The 24,398-nt window shown below is 40.5% G+C and overlaps 1 protein-coding gene across 1 annotated transcript in view; it reads right to left on the reverse strand.

Annotated features, from left to right (window-relative positions):
• The window catches only part of THSD7A (thrombospondin type 1 domain containing 7A), a 510,747-nt gene that overhangs the window by 10,362 nt on the left and 475,987 nt on the right, over window positions 1–24,398 (reverse strand). The window contains 2 exon segments of the mRNA XM_030201155.1: window positions 11,155–11,368; window positions 11,722–11,804. Of these exon segments, the coding sequence (XP_030057015.1) occupies window positions 11,155–11,368; window positions 11,722–11,804 (297 nt within the window).

Genomic DNA, 24,398 nt, shown 5'->3' on the forward strand with positions numbered 1-24,398 from the left:
GGAATCATTAGGAAAGGCATGCAAAATAAGATGAAGACTATTATAATGTCTCTGTATCGTTCCATGGTGCAACCTCATCTTGAGTATTGTGTCCAATTCTGGTTGTCGTATCTCAAAAAAGATATAGTGGAATTAGAAAAGGTTCAAAGAAGAGCAACCAAAATAATAAAGGGGATGGAACTCCTCCCATATGAGGAAAGGCTAAAGAGGTTAGGGCTCTTCAGCTTGGAAAAGAGATGGCTGAGGGGGAATATGATTGAGGTCTATAAAATCCTGAGTCGTGTAGAATGGGTAGACGTGAATCAATGTTTTGCTCTTTCAAAAAGTACAAAGACCAGGGGACACTCAATCTCATGTCTCAGATGAGACTCAGATGTGAACAGCATTAGTCTTTGGACCACAGTTTGGCCATAGAGTGTATTTTTGAGAAGCTTTGCAGGCTACCTCTGGGATATTCAGAGTCAGCTGGAATGGATTAGTAATGATCAAGAGGGAAGCATAAATTATGTTACTTTACAGATGAACATCCTATTTTGACTTCAGCTGTTATCATAGCCCACATATATGTGTTTCATCGAGATAATTATATTACTACTACTACTATTTAGCATTTCTATAGCGCTACAAGGCGTATGCAGCGCTGCACAAACATAGAAGAAAGACAGTCCCTGCTCAAAGAGCTTACAATCTAATAAGACTTTTTAGAGCATGAACTGAAGGATAGGAATTGTGGTTTATTTGTATACTATCTTGCTCTTATTTTATTACATGTATTGGTATTGAACATACTGCATCAATGTAGTTGATGATTTGGTATGTTTATTGTGTATCTCAGTTAGATAGCAGCCTCATTTTAGATTAGTTTTATTAATAACGAGTGTTATATATATTATTTGGAATATTGATGATTTTGTTTGTTTGTGAGTAGATATTGTAAAATCAAGATAGACCATTATTATATTTGAGGAAAACTGAGAGAGATAGTAGCTGTACCAGCTGTACCTAGGTCACAGATCCAGCATATAAAGGGCTTTAACTCTTCATGCTGAGGCAGTAAAATACTGCTTGATTTTTCCTGTCAGGGTAGTAAGCCTTGCTCTGTATGTTCAGAATCTCTAATTCATCACAATGCAACTGTAAGTGATTGATTTGTTTTATCTTGTCATCAACTGTATTAAATAAAGAATTGGATTAAGGACTGGAGTCTATTTTTGGTAACAAGCAGTCTCAGGTTTAAGCCTCTGAATAGAGAGGGGCCTGGTGTTATGCGAGTGTTGGCAATATTCAGTGTCAGCACCCACATATCTAAGCAGACTAATTTGTAGTAGATTATGGACTCCTGATCAGAATATTAACAGCAACACTATCTTAGTAGAACTTTTAGAGGTAAGCTATCAACATAAAAGTTCAAATGCTGGTGATATTGGCAATATGACCAGAAAGTCAGAGTGGCATGGAATGGAGTGAATGAGAAGTCTAATGGGTAGAGCAGAAGGCTACAAGCAGTGCCGTAGCGAGGGTGCCTGACACCCGGGGCGGGTCGCCGCTGCGCACCCCCCCGGGTGCAGGGCACAGCGCCCCCCTCTGGAGCGCCCCCCGAAACGCACCCTACCTTGCAGCGGGGGGCAGGCGGGAGGGCCGATCCGCCCCAGTGCACGTCACTGGGAACTGCGTTGGCTCTGCTGCTTCCCTGCTTTCTCTGCCCCGGAACAGGAAGTAACCTGTTCCGGGGCAAAAAGAGCAGAGAACCAGCGAGCTGACACCCCCCCCCCAGCGCGTGCACCCGGGGTGGACCGCCCCACCGCCCTCCCCTTCCTACGCCACTGGCTACAAGCCAGAGAAGCTGTGTTCAAATCCTATTGCTACTCCTTGGAATCTTGGGCAAGTCACTAACTTTTCCTTGCCTCAAGTACAAACTTAGATTTCGTAGGAAAATGCCTACCATACCTGAAAATAATTCACTTTGCGCTAAGACTCAAAAAAAAGAAAAGAAAAAGGTTTGAGCTAAGTCCCTTTCCTTCACTTGTACAATGAAAAACTAAGTATTATTATATTCAAGATACCCATTTCAAAACAGGTTACAACTCATTTTGAACTCTACTGTTGGAAGACTTCCCTCTATAGAAGCAAAGCAATAAGCACTACTGCGAGAGGTACACTTATATGCTCAGAAAAAAAAAATAAGTACAGATGAATTGACCCTCCAGCATCTGTGAAATTCTAAGTGTTCAACTAAAATAATAAAGAAGACCGTTATGGGATTTGGTATCTAATTTGGGACAGCTTTTTCTGAAACAAAGTAATGAGATGTTACCTAAAATAAATTCTTTGGAAACTGATATACAAAAAAAAGGAGAGGAGCTTAAAGTTCTGGATGAAAAGATTGGAAAATTGGAGGAGAAATTTGATCAAAAAGTTTTGAACTTTGAAACAACTCAATCAATGATGATAAAAGATTTGACCAATCTCAGGATGAGATCTGAAATGTTTGATAATTATACTAAACTTCATAATTTGAGATTTGTCAATTTTCCTAGAATATATAATGTAGCTCCTCTTGAGATGTTAAAGCGCTATATGCGTGAAATTTTGAATATACCTGAACAAAGTATCCCACCTTTTACCTTGGCTTATTATGTTCCTGGGAAAGAATTGAACCAGCCAATTGAAAAGCCGATAGACATTTCTCTTTTGCTTGAAACTACTGACTCTGAACTTGCAGCGGCAGCTACTTTGGTAGCAACCGTAGCATTACTACCAGATAAGAACTGGATCTTCCGCCTGTTCTTTCGTAATAAAGAAAAGTCTTTTTTAGGCTTTAAAATTCTTTTGTTTCCTGATGTCTCTAAGGAGACTAGACGGCGGAGGAAACAATTCCTACTCCTCAAGCCGGAAGTCTTGCACTTGGGGGGTACCTTTTTTTTAAGATACCCCTGCAAGTGTATAATAAGACTTGGGGGGAAGAAATATGTATTTATGGAGCCAGCTCATGTGTCTGAACTCATAGCCTCGGCAAATAAGGAAAAGCGAAAAGAATGAGGCATCTCCACTTAGTGAATGTGTGATATCTGATGTTTCTATATCTCCTTTGTTTATTTCTCCAGTTGATTTCCTACATATTGGATTTCTTGCATTATGGACTTGAGTCTCTATTCTTTAAAAGTGAATTATTTTAATTTCATTGTATTATTTTCCTTGTTAATTCTATTATGTTTGTAGAGACTTTCTAATCAAGAGGTTTCTTGTAATTCTTTTTTGAATAAATGAATAAATAAAAAGAAAAATAATAAAGAAGACAATTTTGGACCTCATGCCAGCGTATCATGTCTGAGTTTTACTCACACACTGGCAGGGCCAGTCCTAGGGTCTCTGGCGCCTCCCTGCAGACTATCAGTTGGGGGCCCCCCATCTCCTTTCTCTCTTCTCCCACCCTGCCCCTGTCCAGCGATTCTCCTTCGCCCCCATCCCCCTCCCATTTATGGCCACCTGCCCGCCCTCTTCTCCCCCCAACATCCCCCTTTTACTTCTTGCCACCCTGCGTGGTTTAAGTCTTTTTTAAAATTTACCTCCGTCCCAGCGGCCGCGTCATTTCAAAGCCCTGCCTGGCTCTAGCCTTCCCTCCCTTTGTGAGTTCATGCCCGCAGAGTCCCACCCTCGAGGAAATGACATCAGAAGGCGGGACTCTGCGGGAACAAACTGACGAAGGGAGGGAAGGCTAGAGACGGGCAGGGCTTTGAAATGACGCGGACGCTGGAATGGAGGTAAATAAAAGATTTAAACCCCCAAGGGTGGCGTGGTATGGTAGTGCAGCACCGCAGCGGCGACCTTGAAGGCAGGCACCTCCCTGCAGTGCTTACCCCGCTTACTGGGTTTGACCGGCCCTGCACACTGGAAAGCAGAAGAGACAGCCAGGTACAGCTGAAGGACACACTATGAATTTTCTTAAATGGGAAATAAAAAAATAAAACATATTTTTCTAACAATATGAAAACTCCACTCTGACCACCAACAACTAGATTTCAAGGAGCCTGAGTTACAACTGGATATAGTCCCTGCTGATATCTGAAAAGCTTAAGTGCCAGTGATAAAATGGAAACAAATGCACCACAGGGATTCCTTCCTACAACAAAAAATATCAATGAAAGGTGGAGGGGCATAATCGAACGCGAACGCCCATCTCCATGGGCGTCTATCTCCGAATACGGGAACGTGAAGGGTCGGGACAAACCATATTATCGAAAAAAATGGGCGTCCATCTTTTTTCCGATAATTTGGTTTGTGCCAGCCAAATTCATTGGATTTCTGCGGATTTGAGCTGGGCGGTATCGTTTTTCAGCGATAATGGAAACCAAAGGCGCCCAGCTCAAAAACGACCAAATCCAAGGCATTGGGTCTTGGGAGGGGCCAGGATTCATAGTGCACTGGTCCCCCTGACATCCCAGGACACCAACCGGGCACCCTAGGGGGCACTTGTAACAATTAAAAAAACAAAGCAAACTACCTCTGAAGTCCATAGCGCTCTTCCCTTGGGTGCTGAGCCCCCCCAACCCCCCCCAAACCCACTCCCCACAACTGTACACCATTACCATAGCAGTTATGGCTGAAGGGGGGCACCTAGATGTGGGTAAAGTGGGTTTTGGGGGTGGTTTGGAGCACTCCCATTTACCACCACAAGTGTGACAGGTAGGGGGGGATGGGCCTGGGTCCACCTGCTTTTAGTCCACTGCACCCACTAACAACTGCTCCAGGGACCTGCATACTGCTGTGATGGAGCTGGGTATGACATTTGAGGCTGGAATACAGGCTGGAAAAAAAGTTTTTAAAGTTGTTTTTTTTGGTGGGAGGGGGTTAGTGACCACTGGGGGAGTCAGGGGTGGTCATCGCCGATTCCATCCGGTGGTCATCTGGTCATTTAGGGCACTTTTTTGAGACTTGTTCATGAAAAAAAAGGGTCCAAAAAAAGTGACCCAAATTCGCGCTAAAAACGTCTTTTTTTTTGATTATCAGCCGAGGACGCCCTTCACTCCTCGGCTGATAAACACGCCCCAGTCCCGCCTTCACCACTCCTCCGACACGCCCCCATCAACTTTGGCCATTTCCGTGACAGATTGCAGATGAAGACGCCCAAAATCGGCTTTTGATTATACCGATTTGGGCGCCCACGGGAGAAAGACGCCCATCTCAAGTGCCCTTGAAAGTTATTTAACATCATTGGGACCATTTGTGTGTCATTCTGTCCCATTTTCTTGCTCTCTGATTAGATTTCTCTTCACTTGATACAAAATAGTTTCTTGGTAACAGCATTTCTATGATTATTTTGTTTTTTTTTCTCTTGTACCACAATGTCTGTTTTTCTTGCTTTGAGTTTGTCGACTGGAATGGGAATGTTCCAAGTGACCACAACATTCGTGTTCTCTTCAATTTGGTCAGGATCAGGATCCCAGTGTTGTTCTGCCACAGCAATGCTATAGTGTTTACATAGGGGTCCTTTTACCAAACTGCAATAAGAAATGGCCTTAGCACATCATTATGTGGGTCATTCCTGCATGATAAGGCCATTTTTTTCTGCATAGGTAAAATGGCTGCTTTTTCTATATTTTGAATTAATGACCAAGCGTTATCAGGTGGCCATTAGAACGTCAGCCCCTACTTACACAGATTTTGTAGGCAGTGAGAGCTCACACGCTAATAGCATGCTAATTGTTTAGCATGGGGCAATATAGCTGCATTAACCGATTAGTGGATACACCTACTCTCCGCCACCCTGAGCGCACCCCGTGATAAGGCCTTTTTGCCATGGTAAGCACGTGTTAGTGCTTACTGCAGCATAGTAAAAGAACCCCATAGTTTCCAGTGGATGAGAAGTACTTATTGTGTCTTTCTGCATAAAAGCCTAGATGTCTAATGATTTCCAGTTCTGTGCTCAGAATCTGTATTTGTCTGTTTTTTTTTCTTCTGTATTAGTCTTGGACCATCCTATCTGCAGACCACTATCCTATTATCAAACTCTCATCCTTAGGTTTAAGTTCATCAGTCCCATAGGCTGCAAAACAATCTTATATTGATTCTTCTACTCGTCTAGTCAAACTTTTTTAAATGTGTGATTATATATGTATGTCCAAAATGGAGAAGCCAATATAATGAAATTCTTCCATCGAAGAATAAAACACTCCTGAGGCAGCAGTGGGGAAATTCCAGTGGGCGGGGATTGGGTACCCCTGGCAGCCATTCAACAGGAGTATCCAATCTGAGCCTGAGCCCAAACTGGTGGGGAGGCCTCCAGCCCCCCCCCCCCCCCCATGGCTATGCCACTACCACATGGAAATAACGATTTTAAAAAGGATTAAATGTACACTTGAATGTCCATACTATTTAGAAATTGCAAGGAGATAGGTTGGGGGCATGCTTTGGGAGCACCAAAACAGAAGGGCATTGTGCAAAAAACTGATAATTCACAAAAATCTAATTTTTGACAAAAGAAATTCTTGTATTTAGATTTTTTTTAAACTGTGAAAGTCATCATTCACAGGTTATATAATTGTTCTTAACTTTGGGCTAGGTTTACTAAGTGGTGCTATGGGTGCATTAGCATTTTTAACATGCATAAATGGTTTACGTGCGTTAAACTCTAACGCGCCCATAGAAATATATAGGCTCGTTAGCGTTTAACACACCTTAAATTTACAGGCGTGTTAAAAACGCTAACACACCTTAGTAAACATACCCCTTTGTTACAAGTCAACAAAGCAATGTAAGGATAACAAAAATAATGCTTAGACTACTGTCTAAAGCATCTTAACATGTTTTTTTGCCTAAAAATTAATGTCCGATAAATAATGCTAGGCTAAGATTTATTGTGTGATTTAGAAATTATGTGTTATTATCTTATATTATATCACACTGTATAAAAATGGTAAACATTTTATATCCATGTCATGTTTACTGCACAACACAAAAGTAGTACTTGACACAACTCATTTTGCAAGACCCTTTTACGTCCACTCACCTTAAACAGCTGGCTCCAACATCTTGGTTTCCCATTGTCATTTCAGATTCAATATTGTTTCACATCTAATTTTGTCACCATTCCTCGTAGCTACAGATAATGGATGTCATGATCTCCAATTTTGTTGAAAGTTGAAAGGATTTCTTGCTCACGTTGGTCTTTTAAACCATCCACACAGTGGTGCTTGTAACCACAATCAGGACCAGTAGACCGCTGGGGTATTGTCTATCCTTTACCATTCACAAATTCCTCTTCCTTCGCATGTTTAACTGCGGTTAAGGGCGTTTCCAGTTGCTGTCATCAAGCGTTCCTTTTTTTAGTATTTTGGCAGGATAATTTGATATTTTCACTTATGGCTGCCATGATTGAAAGCATAAAGGATTGCTTTGCCTCACAGCGCTGAATGATCAGCTAGGCTAAAATGTGCATGCTTAATAAAATATGGGCCCAAATACATATTACTATGCTAAACTGTCACTACAAATTAATTAAATTGACCTAAATTAGCTCTTTAAAATTATTACCTACGTTGTATCTGTTTAATTCAAGTTATCATAAATTATTTTATGATGTACTACAGTGATTCCCAAACCTGGTCCTGGAGGCTCCCCAGCCAGTCAGGTTTTCAGGATATCCACAATGAATATTAATGAGAGAGATTTGCATGCACTTCTTCCACTGCATGCAGATCTCTTTCATTAGTATTCATTATGGAATCCAAGAAAACCTGTGCCCTTTCTTTGCTGGTATTTAGCAATATATATGGTTTTAACTTTTATTTTTAGTATCCTGTTTTGTTGGTATTTTGCAATATATATATATATTCTTAACTTGCAATTTTTTTGACATATTTATATATTTTATGTACATCTACATGTATTTTAATGTTGAATGTGATTCTATATGTTTATTTTAACATATTTTGCAACATTCATATTATTTCTGAAAAGACTCTATATGTTTACAATTCATGTCTATGTTTTAAATGTACACTATTATTCATATTGATGTGTGATATATTTTATGAACACATATATATATTTTATAATTGTTTCAGTTTTATAATTTGATATTCTTGTTGTATTGTAGCCCCTGACGCAGCCCTATTGTTGGGCGAAACACGGCCTGTGTTGGGCAATTATCTTACATACGGTATCTTCAATAAAGTTTCTTGGATATTATACCGATCTGCTGGTTTGTTTTCCACATTGTATTTTGCGGATTGTCTGCCTTGGTGTTTTCTGGTACCAAGAAAACCTGACTGTCTGGGGTGCCTCCAGGACCGGGTTTGGGAACCACTGATGTACTATATAAGCTGACACTTTCTCAAGATATTTACCTTTCTATTATTGCTTGACATGTAAACCACTTTGAACCCGAATTCTCCTCGGGCTAATGCAGACTAAAAAATGTCATAAATAAATAAATAATAAATAATTACAGCAGTAGATGGGGTGGGGATGGGGATTGTCCCCATGTCATTCTCTATCTGTGAGTCTGAACAAAGCCGGGTTTGAGGGCGGGCATTGGCACCTGTTTTCCTATGCTTCGGTGTGAGCCTCTTTGGGGATTTAAACTGAAAGAAATTTGTAGGTGGCTTATATCTCATGGTGTGGGGGAAGGGTGCCAATCTGCCCTTGCACTTCTTGTTTTGCCTGGCGCATGTGCTCGGGAGTTTCGCAGTAAGCGCAACTCCTGTGTGCATGCATCAATCATGTTCCTCCCCCTTGCTGTTGTTACTAATGTGCATAAAATTTGCATTCCATTTGCTTTGGGCAGGAGGGGCTATTTTTCAGCACTGTTCTTGCGTTATGGGATGCGCACACTTGCCTCTAGTGTCAGAGTTTTAAGCATCGAGCCCTATATCTGATCATCAAGACCCTCAAAGTAAATGGGCCAGAGTACTTGAAGAACAGAATCTTCCTCTATACACTTCCAAGGTCATTATGGCCACCCAAGGAATATCCATAACCACATCTTCTCCATAGGAAATCACATGACATGACACCCACTAACAAGCCTTCTATGTAGCTCCCACAATCTGGAATGGGCTCCCTGAAAGGCTTCACTTAATGCATGATTAACTTTAATTTAGGAAGCAGGCGAAAGCTTGGCTTTTCTCCCAAGTCTTTAACGGAAGAAGTAGCTAACTATTTAGTCATACAAACTCAAGGACTAGCATCAGCTCCACATTCTGTAGCACAACTTGCTTATCCACAGCTAATCTAGCTGTGAACATTTTTATCCATGTTTTCTGATTCTACATGCGTTTTTTTCTTAAGTTAGTCACCCTTATATTCTAACTCCTGTAACTCTATGTTCTACCTCTGCTTAAGCCCTATGTTGCTTATTAATATGTTTTAATGTGCATTGTGGTGACATTGTCAGTAGCACACTGTGCCATAATATGTACTGTTATTGGAATATTTTCTGCCTATTGCTTATGTCTGGATTATTCTTGCTGCACACCTCCTTCGATAATCTTTGAAAGTGTGGTAAATATATGCTAATAAATAAATGAAATGAAATGTCACCAAAACTGAGCAGTCTCAACCTGGAGGTCTCAATTCCGATCTCTATGTAAAATGGGTCTTCATATATTTTTATACATTTTAAATGAGCATGTTTAATTGTGTGTCTCTGTGTAGATGTACTGCCAGTCATTTAATGTGAACCTAATTGTTTAAGATGAGGTCTGCTGTTGCTTTCCTCTTCCTTTCCCACCATATGTTCTTTTAAATTACTGCCTATTGTGAACCAGTGCCAGACAGATTAAGTAAATGGCATTGTGCACTGCTCTATCAAAGTGGGTTGATGTTCTCTTTTTCAGCAGCTCAGTGTGTCTTTCAGCAGCATGTATTGTCTTTCTGATCAGCTTATTTAAAGTTGCTGTTTTTTAGGTTTGCTTACAACAATAAGTAATACATTGCAGAACTGTGTAGCAAGCTTAAACGATTGTAAAGAATTAATAGCCTCAAACCCCTCTCTCTCCATGACCTCCCCCCCTCACAAAAAAGAATCGATAGTGCAGAGAATCTGAAATAGAGGCCACAGTGATTTCACTGGCAAAAAAGGACTGGCGGATCTCCTTTTGTACATGGCAGTGATCCAGGAGCTCTAGCTGCTTTTTAAAAATCTCTCCGTTTCATGCACATTTCCAGAGTCCCCACTTAATTTACAGGGGCATACATTTGCCTCTCCGAGGATGAAATCCAGTCCATGATCTTTGCACTCTGTCCTGGAAGGTTTTAGGACATGATAAGGCTCAGCATCAGCAGAAGGAACATCTCATGAATGCCAGTAGAGCTCCCAAACCTCTTCTGGAGGATTCCCAGTCAATCAGGTTTCCCTGCCTACACTGGCTCCATTGCATGCAAATTTGTTCCATCCATATTCATTGTGGATATCCTGAAAACCTGGTTTGAGAACAATTGCAATAGGGATTGCAGGAAGAACAGCTATTTGCCAGGACAGATGAACACGCTACTGACAAACCCTGAAAGTCTGGTGTCCATGGAGAATTTTTATTGTTGGTGCTTAGTCTAAAAGAAAGGTTGGAACCAATATTCAAAAAGAAGAGCTGAGCGCCTCAATTTATGTTCCTCTTAGGCTCATAACTTTGTGCCCTCCTTTTAATGAAACTTTGAGCCTAAGTTTTCAGCTGAAATTTCATCTTAATTTAGGACCTTAAAGTTATGTTTATAAATGTAGGCCTGCCACTCATTTGCTTAGATTTATGATTATAGTTTATTACCCTAGTGCTGAAAATCAGTGCTAGGCTCCTAATGTTTTTTTCCCCTGTCCTAAATCTGCCCCTGTTGCCACCTACTTTATAATGCTCCTAAATTTAGTTTGGTGAAATTGTAAATATAAAGTTATTTACTCAGTCCTAGTAAATTTTCAAAGATGCCATTTTAGGAGCCGAACTCTCAAAGTTAGAAGCAAAAATCCTTTGAATAGTGGGCCCCTTCTTTCCAATATCATAGGTGCAGAATCATTTAGCTATACTGCCATTAACTGAAGTTTGATTGCAATAAGAAAAAGTTCCTGGAATAGTTAAATATGTTTCCTTCAATGATCAGAAAATATGAAAATGTTCAACTCTGCAGTAACACTAGGCAACAGTGGTAGCTGCTCTGTGAACTCACCTTTCCCGAATGGCTGAAGAAACCATGTTGTTCCACCTCTACCAGCCGGACCATTGTATGGTTGGGTAGGGTTAATAGCTCGACTTGTTTTTACATCTTCCTTTTTATCATCCGTTGTGGGGATTACAAGAACAGGGATGAGCGTGCACTGATCAAGCGTGCCATCTGATGATGTAACTTCGGTGTAACCTTCTTCACAGCCACATGTTCCAGTCTGTAGGAGACAAAGGAAACAAGTATTTAGAATTGAACCAGCAAAGGGTATGCCAAACTCTTGGAAAGTTTTGAATTATGGCAATCACTAAAGACATTTTCTCAAGCTGATGACAACTATAGGGCACTTTTAGATGCTCTGCGCAGAGCAATTTTCAAACAGGCCGATTCACACAGAAAAATTGGTATTTATCTGGGTAAATGGCTTTGAAAACTGCTTTCCCTGAGTGTGAAGCTATGCTAGATATACACAATAGGTACAACAAATTAAATTTCTACAGAAAGAAAATTCATTCCTTTTGGACCTCCATTATATAGTGATTTGTCTTTACATTCATTTGTAGTGGCGCATACCTCAGTACAGTAGGCGTGTGGTTGCCGGCATGGTGGGTTACATGATCTGTCAGACTCTGGCTGCCGCCCCACTATACAACCTCCTGGGGGACAGGAAATCATATTTTAAGTACATCTTACTCACAAGTAGATTAGTTGTCATGAAATGGATCATCACACTATACATCATATGCTGTCCTATATTTACTTATGTGCATAAACTCTGGCCTTGATTCATGGAAATTCAGGAGTTTGGAAAATTTACAATAAAATATAACAAAAGATGGTAGGATCCTATATATTTATTATATTATTTAAAAGGATATACTTGACTACTTTTCAGAGAGAATAACCCATCAAAGTAGTTTACAAAAGGTTGAAAACAAAAAAGGCACCATAGATGCCGCATTTATACCAGAAAAGTCACATAAATCTTTTTAATATGGTTATTTAATATGGTTTAGATCTAGATTCTTTACTATATACAAATGTTAAGTGACAGAGGGAAAAATACCCACAATGTATCATTAAGGGCCATGTTTACTAAACATTAGCACATACTACCAGGAGGTAGCATAGGGTAACTATTATTGTGCCCATAGGAATTACATGGGCACAACTGCAGTTGGCACATGCTAATGTTTAAAGCATGCATGATCCTAAACCCTAACATAGTCAATAAACCATTCTAGCAGACTGAAACTGTTACATTAAAAAATCTACATATATTAAACTGAATTATTATACATTGGGTAGTTGCCAAGAGCACTAAAATGGGCCATGGTATATTCTCCTACTAAAGGGCAACCTAGATTATGACATCCTGGGAAACTATCAGCCAATATCAAATGTCCTTTTTTTCTGGGGTACTTATAAAAGAGACAGTTCACATGCAACTCACAATTGGCTAGAACCATGTCAATCTGGATTCAGTTGTTATTTCCCTGCTAGGTGATCTCTATAGAAACCGTGATGGAGGATTTTCCTCAATACTAGTGTTGCTGAACTTCTAAGTAGCTTTTGATACCGTAGGCCACAATATCATGCTACCACAGTTGGTAGAAACACTATCAGTGCACAATATTTGTATGGTTCAAATCCTATTAGACAAACGACTGGTTAGCAACATCACATTCTCACCTTTGCATCACTTATAGGCTACCACCTATTTTATTTAATACGTACCTTAAGCCTCTAGCTGAGCTGATTTTGTTGCTGGAAATTCTGTTTCTATGCCAACGACAGTTACTCAAATCCACTGCACCTGATCTACCACAGCTTAGTGTAAATGGACTGCCTAATAATTGTTTGTTCCTGTATCCAAGGAGGAAGGGATTCTTTGCTCTCTATGCATGAAATAACTTTTTCTTAGAGCGGACGGAATTTTACTTCTATATTTCAGGAGGAAAAAGTTTATGTTGATACATACGATATTCATTTCATATTAGATCACATTTAAACCCTGACGCAGGCGCTGTGTGCCAAAACACGGCCAGCTTTTGGCAGGTGTAAGTGCTTATGTCCAAAGCTAGGCTCAAGAAGTATGCTAAGCTAGTATTTTACGCAAAGTGTACATTACAGAATACTAGCTTAGTGTGGATTTTAAGGGTCCCTCTGACTTTGGGTGCCATCTACTGAATCTGGTCCAATATTTCTATGATTGCGGATCTCCGTTTCAGAGATGCTGCTGTTGCTTATCTATTAAACTCTTTGTTTGAGTGGTTTTATGCAGTTGCAAGTGTTTTTAGTTGCTTTATATTTTATGAAAGTGACTAATTTTGGAAGTTACATGTTATGGGTCCCCTTTTACTAAGCCGCATGGGTGCCTATGCACGCCCAATGTGCATCAATTTTGTGTTACCGCCTGGCTACCGCATGGCCCTTGTGGTAATTTCATTTTTGATGTGTGTCCACTACGCGTGCCAGAAAATATTTTTATTTTCTGACGCGCAGGTGGTAATCGGCATTTTACGCATGTAGACCATTACTGTCTGGTTCCCGTGTGAGACCTTTCCACTAGGTCAATGACAGGTAGTAAGGTCTCAGACCAAAAATGGACACACGACAATTTGTACTTTGTCACACATCCATTTTTGGCAAAAATTTTAAAAAGACATTTTTTTTACAGGTGTGCAGAAAAATGATTCTGCGCTAGTCTAAAACACTACCACTGGTCATTTTTCAGCGCGCCTTTGTAAAAGGGCCCCATAGTTTTATGATATAAAGAAATAAATTGAGTGATTTAAGACAGAACTGAAGAAATAAACGTAAATAAAAAGGTTAGGTTTCCCACAGATGAAACGGATTAGAAGAAGGGTCATGTATACCCCAGGATGACAAGATATGCTACAAAGTTACATTAGATTTTTCAGAAGATAGTTCCTCTGGGTTCTAATGATTCCAGTACACATTTTTTAGGAAGAGAGCAGGTGGGTCACCCTATGAGAAGCAGATAGAAGAAACCACAGAAAGAAATGCAACAACAGCAATGAACACATCCATGCACCCAGTCACAGAAGTTTGTCAGTTGGTATTAGTCCACTATCTTAAAAGCAGAAATGCAAACTTTGTGGTATATCTTAAATGCACATGCAATAAAGTTTACATTAACAAAACAAGAGATTCAAAACTAGAATGCATCACCGTAGGTTGGTCTAATGGAGTTTTGGATTTGCTGTGTAGGTAGGAGACTAGGAGGCCCTTTTACATCCAATGCGTGTCAATTTGGTACTACTGCCCAGCTACGACGTGCCCCGGGCGGTGATTCTAATTTTCTCGTGTGTCCGATAAGCACAGCAGAAAATATTTTTGTTTTCTACCATGTTTCGCTAACCGGGCAGTAATTGGCAGTGCACGCTGACGATTACCTTCTGGTTAATGCATGAGACCTTAAGTCATTAGGTGGCGGTAAGGTCTCAGGCCCAAAATGGACTTGTGCCAATTTTTATTTTGCTGCACATCCATTTTCAGCCCCCCCAAAAAGCCTTTTTTGCAAGTGCACAGAAAAATGGATCTGCGCGCACCTAAAACACGTGCCTACACCAGTGCCTTAGTAAAAGGGCCCCTAAGATTGCACCATCTAGTCTCATTTGAAGCCAATCTGGGAGGTTAATGAAGTTGTGAGTTGCAGTGTTTTTGATTGGCCAGTTTTTGCCACAGACTAATGGTGTTGACATGATAAGTAGTAGTAGTAGTAGTATTGACAGGAGTCTATTGTGAGGATACTGGACAAAAAGGTGAAGGTGTGAATGCCTATGTTATATAAAATAAAGAAATAACAAGGTAAAAAAAATACATACTTATACTGTGACACAATGGTATATTTTCCCTTCCTCCATTCACAGACTCAAGCATGTCTGTGTAGAGAATGTGATGGGAACAGAGATAGTAGTGTGTCTGAATAGTCTGAATAGGTTGGTAGGGACTGTGGATGGGTGTCAGGTGCTGTAGAGGGTGTATGTATGTATGTATGTATGTGTGTGTGTAAGTGTTATGGTGTGTATGTCTATATGGAGAGTATGCATGTATATTTGTCAGTTGTGTGTATGTGTGGAATATTGGAGGGTGTGGGGGTTTGACTGTGTATCAGAAAGTATGTTTTTGGCTGTAGGAGGTGTAAGGATCCTGTTCCAATACTTCTGCATTCATCCCTTCCACTGTTTTCCTTCCATCTCCCTCTCTTTCTCTTCCCCCTTCCCCTCCCTCTGTCCTTGTATTTCCTACCCCCCCCCCTGCACTTTCTGTCTCTAATTTCCAGTTATTCACACTTCTGTATCTCACATTCTCCCTAACTCGGGGTATGAACAGTTCTTTGACATACTGTAGATAAGGTTTAAAATTAGTTTCTTCACTGCTTATATATGAGTTTTAAGAATTTAAATCCTCACTCACATTCTCTGTTAGTGTTTTATTATATGAATTAGCCAGGGATATTTAAACTTTGAATTGTGAGTAATACTTTTCTTCTATCAGACTTAAATTTTTTTTTACATCCTCTGTCAATTCTATATTCTCCTGTACCAATAAGCTTTACTTCATTTAAAATTTTACTCTAAATTTGTAGTTATCATTCATCTCAGCCTTTTAATGCATTTGGCATGTGGAACAGTTAAGGGTTTTTTTTTCCTCTGTCAACTTTCCTTTTAAAACTGCTGACAATTTTACCTTCAGTAGGTTCTGCTAGTTCTGCCAGAACTTTTAAACATGCTGTCAGATTTTTTTTTTTATATATACCCTGACATCCCTGCTACAAATTCACTGGTTACTAATCTGCTAGTAAGTTTTCTGTCAAATTATTAGTTCTTAACAGTATTAGATGACATGCTCAAATTAACTTCAAAGGGACATGGATGTTTCCTTTTAATATTTTACTCCCAATCACTCTTAACCTCTTTTCTGCTATAGGGCAGAATTAAATACTGAGCCCTCATGACTTTAACACTTTAGAAATCCTTTCAGTCACCTACCTACCTCAAGATCATTTTTTTGTCTGACAGAATCAGGTGTGCAGTCACCTATATCTCACATCTCAGTTTTAACATCTTTACAGCTCTCTATTTACATTGAAACTAATGACTCCCTTCTTTTTTTAATGATAATCTCACAATTTTCAAAATATTCCTTTTTTTTTTTAATTTTGCTAAAATCTCTAGCCAATCTTAACAACCCCCGGCTGTCAAAAAAAAAAAAAAAATCCCTATCTTGTTGTTTGTGAGACGCCCTCTATGAGTCAGTTGCTGTTCTCAGCACAAGTGATTGATTACCAGCTGACTCACAGCTGAGAAATATGTGACCATCTTTGGGAAAAGGTGACTAAAGTCACCAGAAACAAAAAATGAAGTTTTAATGAATTCTGTTGGATCATACACTTATAATAGTGACCAAATCAGATTCGTCCTAAACCTATTTCCTCTTAACTTCATTTTATGCCCTCTCATTCCAGAGGTTTCCTTAATTTGAAAAAGGCTCATCTCCTGTATATTAACATCACTGAGGTATCTAAATGTCTCTATCATATCCCCTCTCTCCCACCTGTCTTCCAACGTATATGTGTTCAGGTTCATGAGCCTGTTCCTATTTGTTTTATGACCAAGATCACTGACCAATTTTGTAGTCACCCTCTGGACCGACTCTGTCCTATTTATATCTTTCCATAAGTGCAGTTTCCAGGATTGCACACAGTAATATTCTCTGATATATTCTGATAGTTGTTTTCTAAATGGCTGTAAGATGTTCCTGAAAGCTCTTCTACTGGTCCCACCATAGCCATGTACATATGCGTTCAAGGTCTGCCACTTCCTGCTCCCTCTGACAGGAAGTATGTGTTGGAGAGGGAGGGTCAGAGTAGGTCATGAGCATACAGAATGCTCAAACACTCATCATCGTGCTCAGTTACATTTTGCTGCAACAGCCTTGGATAGAGGATAGAGGGCAGAGGATGGAGGTAGAAGTAGGGTGGCAGAAGCAAGGGAAGAGGGATGAGATGCTGGATGGGGGTGGGTGGGCAGGGAAAGGGAGACACTTGACACATTGGTTGGTGGAGTAGGGAAGGAGAGATGCTGGACTATAAGAGGGTAGAGAAGGGGAGATGCTGAACTATGAGTATGGTAGGGATGGGAAGATGCTGGATTGTGAGGGCAGTAGGAAAGGGAAGATGCTGGACTAAGGGGTGTGGTAGAGAAGGGAATGATATTGGACTACTGGGGTTGTGGGGAAGTGAAAATTCTGGACTTTGGAAACTGGTAGGGAAGGGAAGATACTAGACTATGGGGGTTAAGCAAGGGAAGGGGGAGATGCTGAACTATGGGTGGGGTGTATAGAAGGGGAATGCTAGACTAGTGGGGGTGTGGAAAATGGCATCAGATAGCATTGGAATAGCCCTACTTCTCTCTTCTCACAAACTTTGCTCTTTCTGCCACTTACTGTCTCTATAAGCCCCACCAGATTTAGCCTCTGTTCCCTATGTGCACATGCATGTGGCTCCTTTTAAACCTGATGATCAGTACAGCTCTGAGGCATTTGACCAAGCTTTCCCAATACAGTGGGACAAGCCAACAACATTTATCCAACCACCCATGTTAAGCAACAGTATGACCTGGGAATCATTAGTCATGCCAAAAGCCACCACCCACTGCTCTCCTCTCTTACTTCTGTACCATGACCGAAACCCATAATCACTGTGCTTCTACTGTGGGTGGAGTTGTGTTTTATGTGAGCAGGTATAAATGTCCATGGATTCAATTTAGCTGCTACTTCTGCTAGGCTTAGAAATAAGGGCACAATATTCAAAATGATTTCAATAGCCAGGAAAGGCTGCTGGCCATCTAAATTGCCTGTCTGGGGCTATCTGAGCATTTTCATCAGCACTTAACCAGATAGTGCCACTGAAAATGCCCACTTAACAAGTCAAAACTGGCTATTTTGGGGGTGTTCCAGAGGCAAAGTTGGCACTTAGCTGGTTAAGTTACCATAGTCCTTTCATTATGTGGTTCTTCATAGCCAGCTCCGTATGCCCGGAAATTCAATGGCAATATCCTACTCACCCCGATACCGAAAGACACCGTGAAAAAAACAAATGTAATCACTAACTACCACCCAGTTGTATCCATCCCGCTGTCAGTCAAACTGATGGAAATTATGGTAGCCAAACAGTTTACAGATTATATACACAAATTCTCAATATTACACAAATCACAGTCAGGATTTCGCCCCCAACACAGCACAGAAACAGTATTACTCACTCTCCTAGCCAAATTCAAGCAGGAAATAGCAACAGGAAAAAGCATCCTCCTCCTCCAATTCGACATGTCTAGTGCGTTCGGCATGGTAAACCATAATATACTAATAAGATTACTAGATAAGTTCGGGATCGGTGGTAACATACTTAACTGGATCAAAGGATTCCTAACCACAAGAACATACCAAGTAAAATCTAACTCAAACATATCATCACCATGGAAAGCAGACTGTGGAGTACCACAAGGATCACCGCTATCGCCAATCCTCTTCAACCTAATGATGACCCCTCTAGCCACTACCCTATCCAACCAAGGCCTTAACCCTTTCATCTATGCGGACGATGTCACAATATACATTCCTTACAAATCTAATCTGACAGAAATCACAAACAAAATCAAGATCAGCCTTAACATCATGGAGTCTTGGGCAAATGCATTTCAACTAAAACTCAACAAAAAAAAACACACTGTCTCGTCTAATCTCAACACAACACAGACAACCCCACAATTATCAACACCCCAGATTATACCCTCCCTATCTCAGACAGCCTGAAAATCCTCGGAGTTACAATGGGCCACAACCTAACACTAGAGAGCCAAGTAACATCCACAACAAAGAAAATGTTCCATTCAATGTGGAAACTCAAACGCGTGAAACAGTTCTTCCCAAGGAAAACATTTCGCAACCTGATACAATCAATGGTACTAAGCCATCTAGATTACTGCAATGGAATTTATGCGGGATGTAAAGAACAAACCTTAAAGAAACTTCAGGCCCCTCAAAACACGGCAACTAGGCTTATCTTTGGTAAAACCCAATTTGGTAGCACAAAACCCCTATGTGAAAAACTACACTGGCTCCCAATTAAAGAATGCATTGCTTTCAAAATCTGCACTGTGGTTCACAAAATTATCTATGGTGAAACCCCGGGATACATGACAGACTTGATTGACCTACCAACTAGAAACACATACAAATCAACATGAACCTACCTAAACCTGCAGTACCCCAGCTTCAAAAGACTCAAATACAAATCAACTTATGCATCCAGTTTTTCCTACATAAGCACGCAATTGTGGAACGCATTACCAAAAACCTTGAAAACGACGTACGATCACCTACACTTCCGGAGAACACTAAAAACTCATCTGTTTAAAAAGGCATATCCTACCAATCCAACATAAATGCCTGATCTCTGCAACACAACAAAACTAAAACATGTAATGGACATAACACAACTCTCCCTTATGTGATTGGATCAGATGAACATTAATCTTATCTCAGCATCACTATGTATTTGTTTACACCGGGGTCTGCAAACACATCTCTGGTACTATGTAAGCCACATTGAGCCTGCAAATAGGTGGGAAAATGTGGGATACAAATGTAACAAATAAATAAAATAAATAAATGCTGGAGCCCGAATATGGCCTGGCATTGAATATCTGAGAATAACGCCAGCAGCATGTCTGCATAGCCTTCACTTACAGGTTACCTGTTATAGCATTATGCTCTTAAAGTTATGCCTGCTATGTATGTATTTGACTTAAATGCAAACATTTATATGGATAGTGGCCAAATCTCACCACTCTCTGTATAACTTTAAGCCCTGTCATAAGGATTCTCCAAATCATGCCCCAATTGTAAATGGATAACTCTGGCTGTTTAGAAGAGTAGTTCCCTTCTACGGCAGTGGTTCTCATTAAGGTTACTTCTGTCTCTTTCTTGTTGATATTGTCTTTCATGTGTATGTCACTTTTCTTTTTTTTCAAGTTGTTGATATGGTACACTGTGCATGCAACGGGATGAAATCAGAATTGGATGAACCTGTTCAGGCAGACCTGGAGAAACTGTGATTCTTTTTCTTTTATTGAAACGTATAATACTTCTGTCCTTTGTGCAGGGTGCCTGAACTATAAGTGTGACTGGAACTGCATATCAAGTAAGAGAACCTGCCTCTAATGAATTCTCACAGTCAATCCAATTTAAAAGATGAAGAAACACCCTCTCTGTTTTTGTTCTCACCTTCCCGCTCTTCCAGTATTAGCTTGACAACATTCAAAACTTTTTCTGGCAAAGAACTTTTGAGGCTTTTTTTGTCACACCATTAGCATATTTATTCTGGGAAAGTAGTCTATATATTGGGAGAGAGATCAAACGGGCTTATGAAAAGGAAAAGAATGAAGGGGTCCTTTTACTAAGCTGCAGTAAGCGTTAGTGCACTACTGCAGCTTAAAATGGCTTAATGCATAATGTACTCAGGCATCCTGCGAAAAATGACAAATTGTCACTCAGTACCAGTGTGCTAAAAATATATTTTTTAAATTTTTTGTTGGACAGGGCGTGTCTGGGGAGGAGCAGAGAAGTACTTCATCCCCTAAACCACTGTTCCCTCTAAGCTCAGCTGGAGTCCTCCAGCTACAGTCCTGCCACTGGGTGGTGCTATTTCATGAGGGACTGGCACGCTCTGCAGGACTCTATGGAACCTGCCTGTCTCTAGATATGTAAAACACAATACTGAAGCACCACCCCCATTGGCAGCAATGCAGTTGAAGGAGTCCCACTCAGCTTAGAAGGAACAGTGTTATATACTACACCATTTATTTGGATTTTTGCAGTCCAAGTGCATGACCCTGCATTTTTTAGCATGAAAACTTAGTTGCTAATTTCTGGGCCATTCTTCAAGCTTTACTAGATCCCTCCTCATGTTATCCATGCTCTCTGGGGTGTCTACCCTATTACAGAGTTTGGTATCATTTTGTAAAGAGACAAACCCATACCAGATAGTCCGTCCACAATATCACTCATAAATATGTTAAAAAAAGAGCTGGCCCAAGGACAGATCCCTGCGATACACCACAGATAACATCCTTTTCCTCAGAGCGAACTCTATTTGCCACTAACCTCTGTCTCCTTCCACTTAACCAGTTTTTAACCCAATCAGTCACTTTAGGGCTCATACTGAGGGCACTTAGTTTATTTATCAATCATGTATGCAGAACCATGCCAAAGGTTTTGCTAAAATCCACATCTAGTGCCCCTCCCATATTCAACTGTTTGGACACCCAGTCAAAGAAATCAATCAGATTTTTAATGTGAGCTCCCCAAGCACAGAAACATTAGTGAAAAGCATACCCTTAACCAAAGAAAGCAGCAAGAGGAGCTCAGGGCCCCAACATATCATGTTTCACCCCCAGAGAAAACAGTAAGAGAGGCTTGGCAGCTGCATCACATCATCTCTCAACGGGAGGTGATAGATTGTGATTGCCAAGCCCCTCTTGTTTTTCTGAGACTAGGATGCTCCCACCCCAAGACAAAGAGCAAGAGAGGCTCAGAGACCATAGAATATCACCTCTCAGCCCCAGGGAAAACAGCAAGAGGGGCTCAGCTGCCCCGACATATCACCTTTTAACCCCAAAGCAACAAATAGAGCTCAGCAGCTCTATCATATCACCACTCTGTTGGGAGGAGATATGTTGGGGCAACCAATTCCTTCTTGCAATTTCTCTGAGTCTGAGAGGATCCCACCCCATAGAGTCAAAGCAAGAAGGGCTCAGTGGCCCCAGCATATCCACTGTTGGGAAACTGTGGGGTACAAATGAGATAATAATACTCCCTGTCCCACCCTCAAAAAAACCAAAACAATACACAAGAGGAGCTAAAATTGGTACCTAGGGAAAGGGGAAGGGATTTGATATACTGTCTTTCTGTGGTTACAATCAGAGTGTTTATGTATATACAGTACATGTACTTATTTTGTACCTGGAGCAATGGAGGGTAAAGTGACTTGTCCAGAGTCACAAGGAGTTGCAGTGGGAATTAAACCAAGTTCCCAAGGTTCTCAGGCTGTTGCACTAACCACTAGGCCTACTCCTCCACCTACCCTGCATTCCTCACTCTCTGCCTCCTGCCATCTCTGTAGTGTTACCTTGAATTCATGTTTCCTTATTTTCTAGCTCCTGTTACACTATCTTATCTTTATGTTCCATCTTTGCTTACACCCTATGCTGTCTATTAAAATATTTTATTCTGTTTTATGTTGACATTGTAATGTACTATACTATGCCATACCTTGGTATTATTATTTGAATATTTTTACTGCTGTAATTGTGTATTGCCTATATTTGACTTATTCTTGCTGTGCGCTGCCTTGAATGAATTCCTTCAAAAAGGCAGTAAATAAAATAAATATCCTTGAGCCTGATATTCAAAACCATTTAACTGGGTAGGAGAGATTTCTACCCAGTTAAATGACACTCAGTTGGCTCTGGGGATATCCAGCAGCACTTCCCAGATATTGTTGCTGAGTATCCCCTCTAACCAGTCAAACAGAAACCAGCCATCATGTGAGCAGTCCAAGGATATAATTGGCACTTATCTAGTAAAACACCAGTATTCAGCCCTTAACCAGATATGTTATCTAGACAAACAGGACTGCAGAAATAGCTTGTTAAGGCTGAATATTGGCACTTAACCAGATAAGTGCTGGCTATCTGCACATATCCAGATATTCAATGCCAGTACCAGGACATGACTTGCCACTGAATATCTGGGTATAAAACTGCTGGTAGAAAAAAAATCATTGACCACCGCCAGCTGAATATTACCCCCACTTCTAAAAAGTCTTTGTGTGATTGGAGTATTTAGTTGGGGGTTGTTTGACTTTATGAGAAGAAAGTTGTTCTTTGAATTTGATGATCAAATGCAGGTAAGTTAGGAAAAGGGTTGTGGGTGGTGTCATGGGATGTTCCTGGGCTTGTTACCTGCCTTATATTTGCAGCGTCTATGTTTTAGGTATGTAGAATGGAGGGTGGGGTTTATTCGTTGTTGCATGCTGATATATCTCCATTGACACAGTATCAATTTGCTGATGTTCTTCGGTGCTCTTTAACCAATGGATTTCAGGACACCTTGATTTAGGATTGGGGCAGCTTCATTTGCTGTGGCCCAGAGTTCGTCTCCCATGGATATTTAGAGAATATGAAGGTGACCCTCTGCATGTTATGTCTTATGCACACTACCAAGTTTTTGATTTTGCATTGCTGAGTTGTATTTCTTTCAGTTTTTCTTTCCAGATTATCAGATAGAAGAGATTGTTATTTGGATCTATAGCCATTCGTATGTGTTCTAGGCTCAGAATTGGCTAAGGAGTTGTACCTGGGATCTCATTTGGGTCTTGCTACAGTGGGATTCTGAATCTATTGGCTAGGCATACATGGGATTCACTAAGAACAACTGTTAACCTTCTCTTTTGCAAGCTAGGAGATAATTGGCTATTCCACATTTATTGTTAATTCATTTGTTAAAGGGGTGGCCCTCATAAGACAGATGAAGAAATGATTTCCTTTGGATCCTTAATACATTTCTGGAATTGCACTTAGTTTGGTCCACACCTTATTTCCCGACGAGTTTGGCCTAGGGCTCTGAAAGGTAAAAGCAGTAGAGGAGGGTCAATTATGAGCTCACCAATTTTATGTTGCTTTGGGGATTTGGTCCCCAGTCATACGTTGTTGACTGTGGATTGTCCAACTTTTTATCAGTCTGATGGGGGTCCACCTTTCAGTTACGGTTGGATCTTTTATTGAGTGCTTTTCAGGATATTTTGAAGTTAGGAGAGTAGGGCTTTAGGGTCACAGATGGGGGCGGGGGGAGTGGAAAACAAGTGAGTCACTGCCTTTGCTTATAGCAGAATTGTCAGTTCCTGCTTAGGGAAATGGGTGAATTTGAATCTGGGATCGGGAGGACACTATCTAGCTGGGTGGCTGAAGAGGCAGATGAAAGTACTTGTAACTGCCTTAAGATGCATATTGTTATCTATTGCTAGGCTGGAAAAGGAGGTGTGACAGTCTTGATTGTGCTATTACTGTAATTAAGAATTAAATATGATGTTATTGGTTAATAAAGCTGTGGCCTTGTTTTGCCATATTTTTTGTGTTTGCTGTTTTTAATGTAGGAAGGGG

This window comes from Microcaecilia unicolor, chromosome 1 (genome assembly GCF_901765095.1).
Source record: "Microcaecilia unicolor chromosome 1, aMicUni1.1, whole genome shotgun sequence".
NCBI lineage: Eukaryota > Metazoa > Chordata > Amphibia > Gymnophiona > Siphonopidae > Microcaecilia > Microcaecilia unicolor.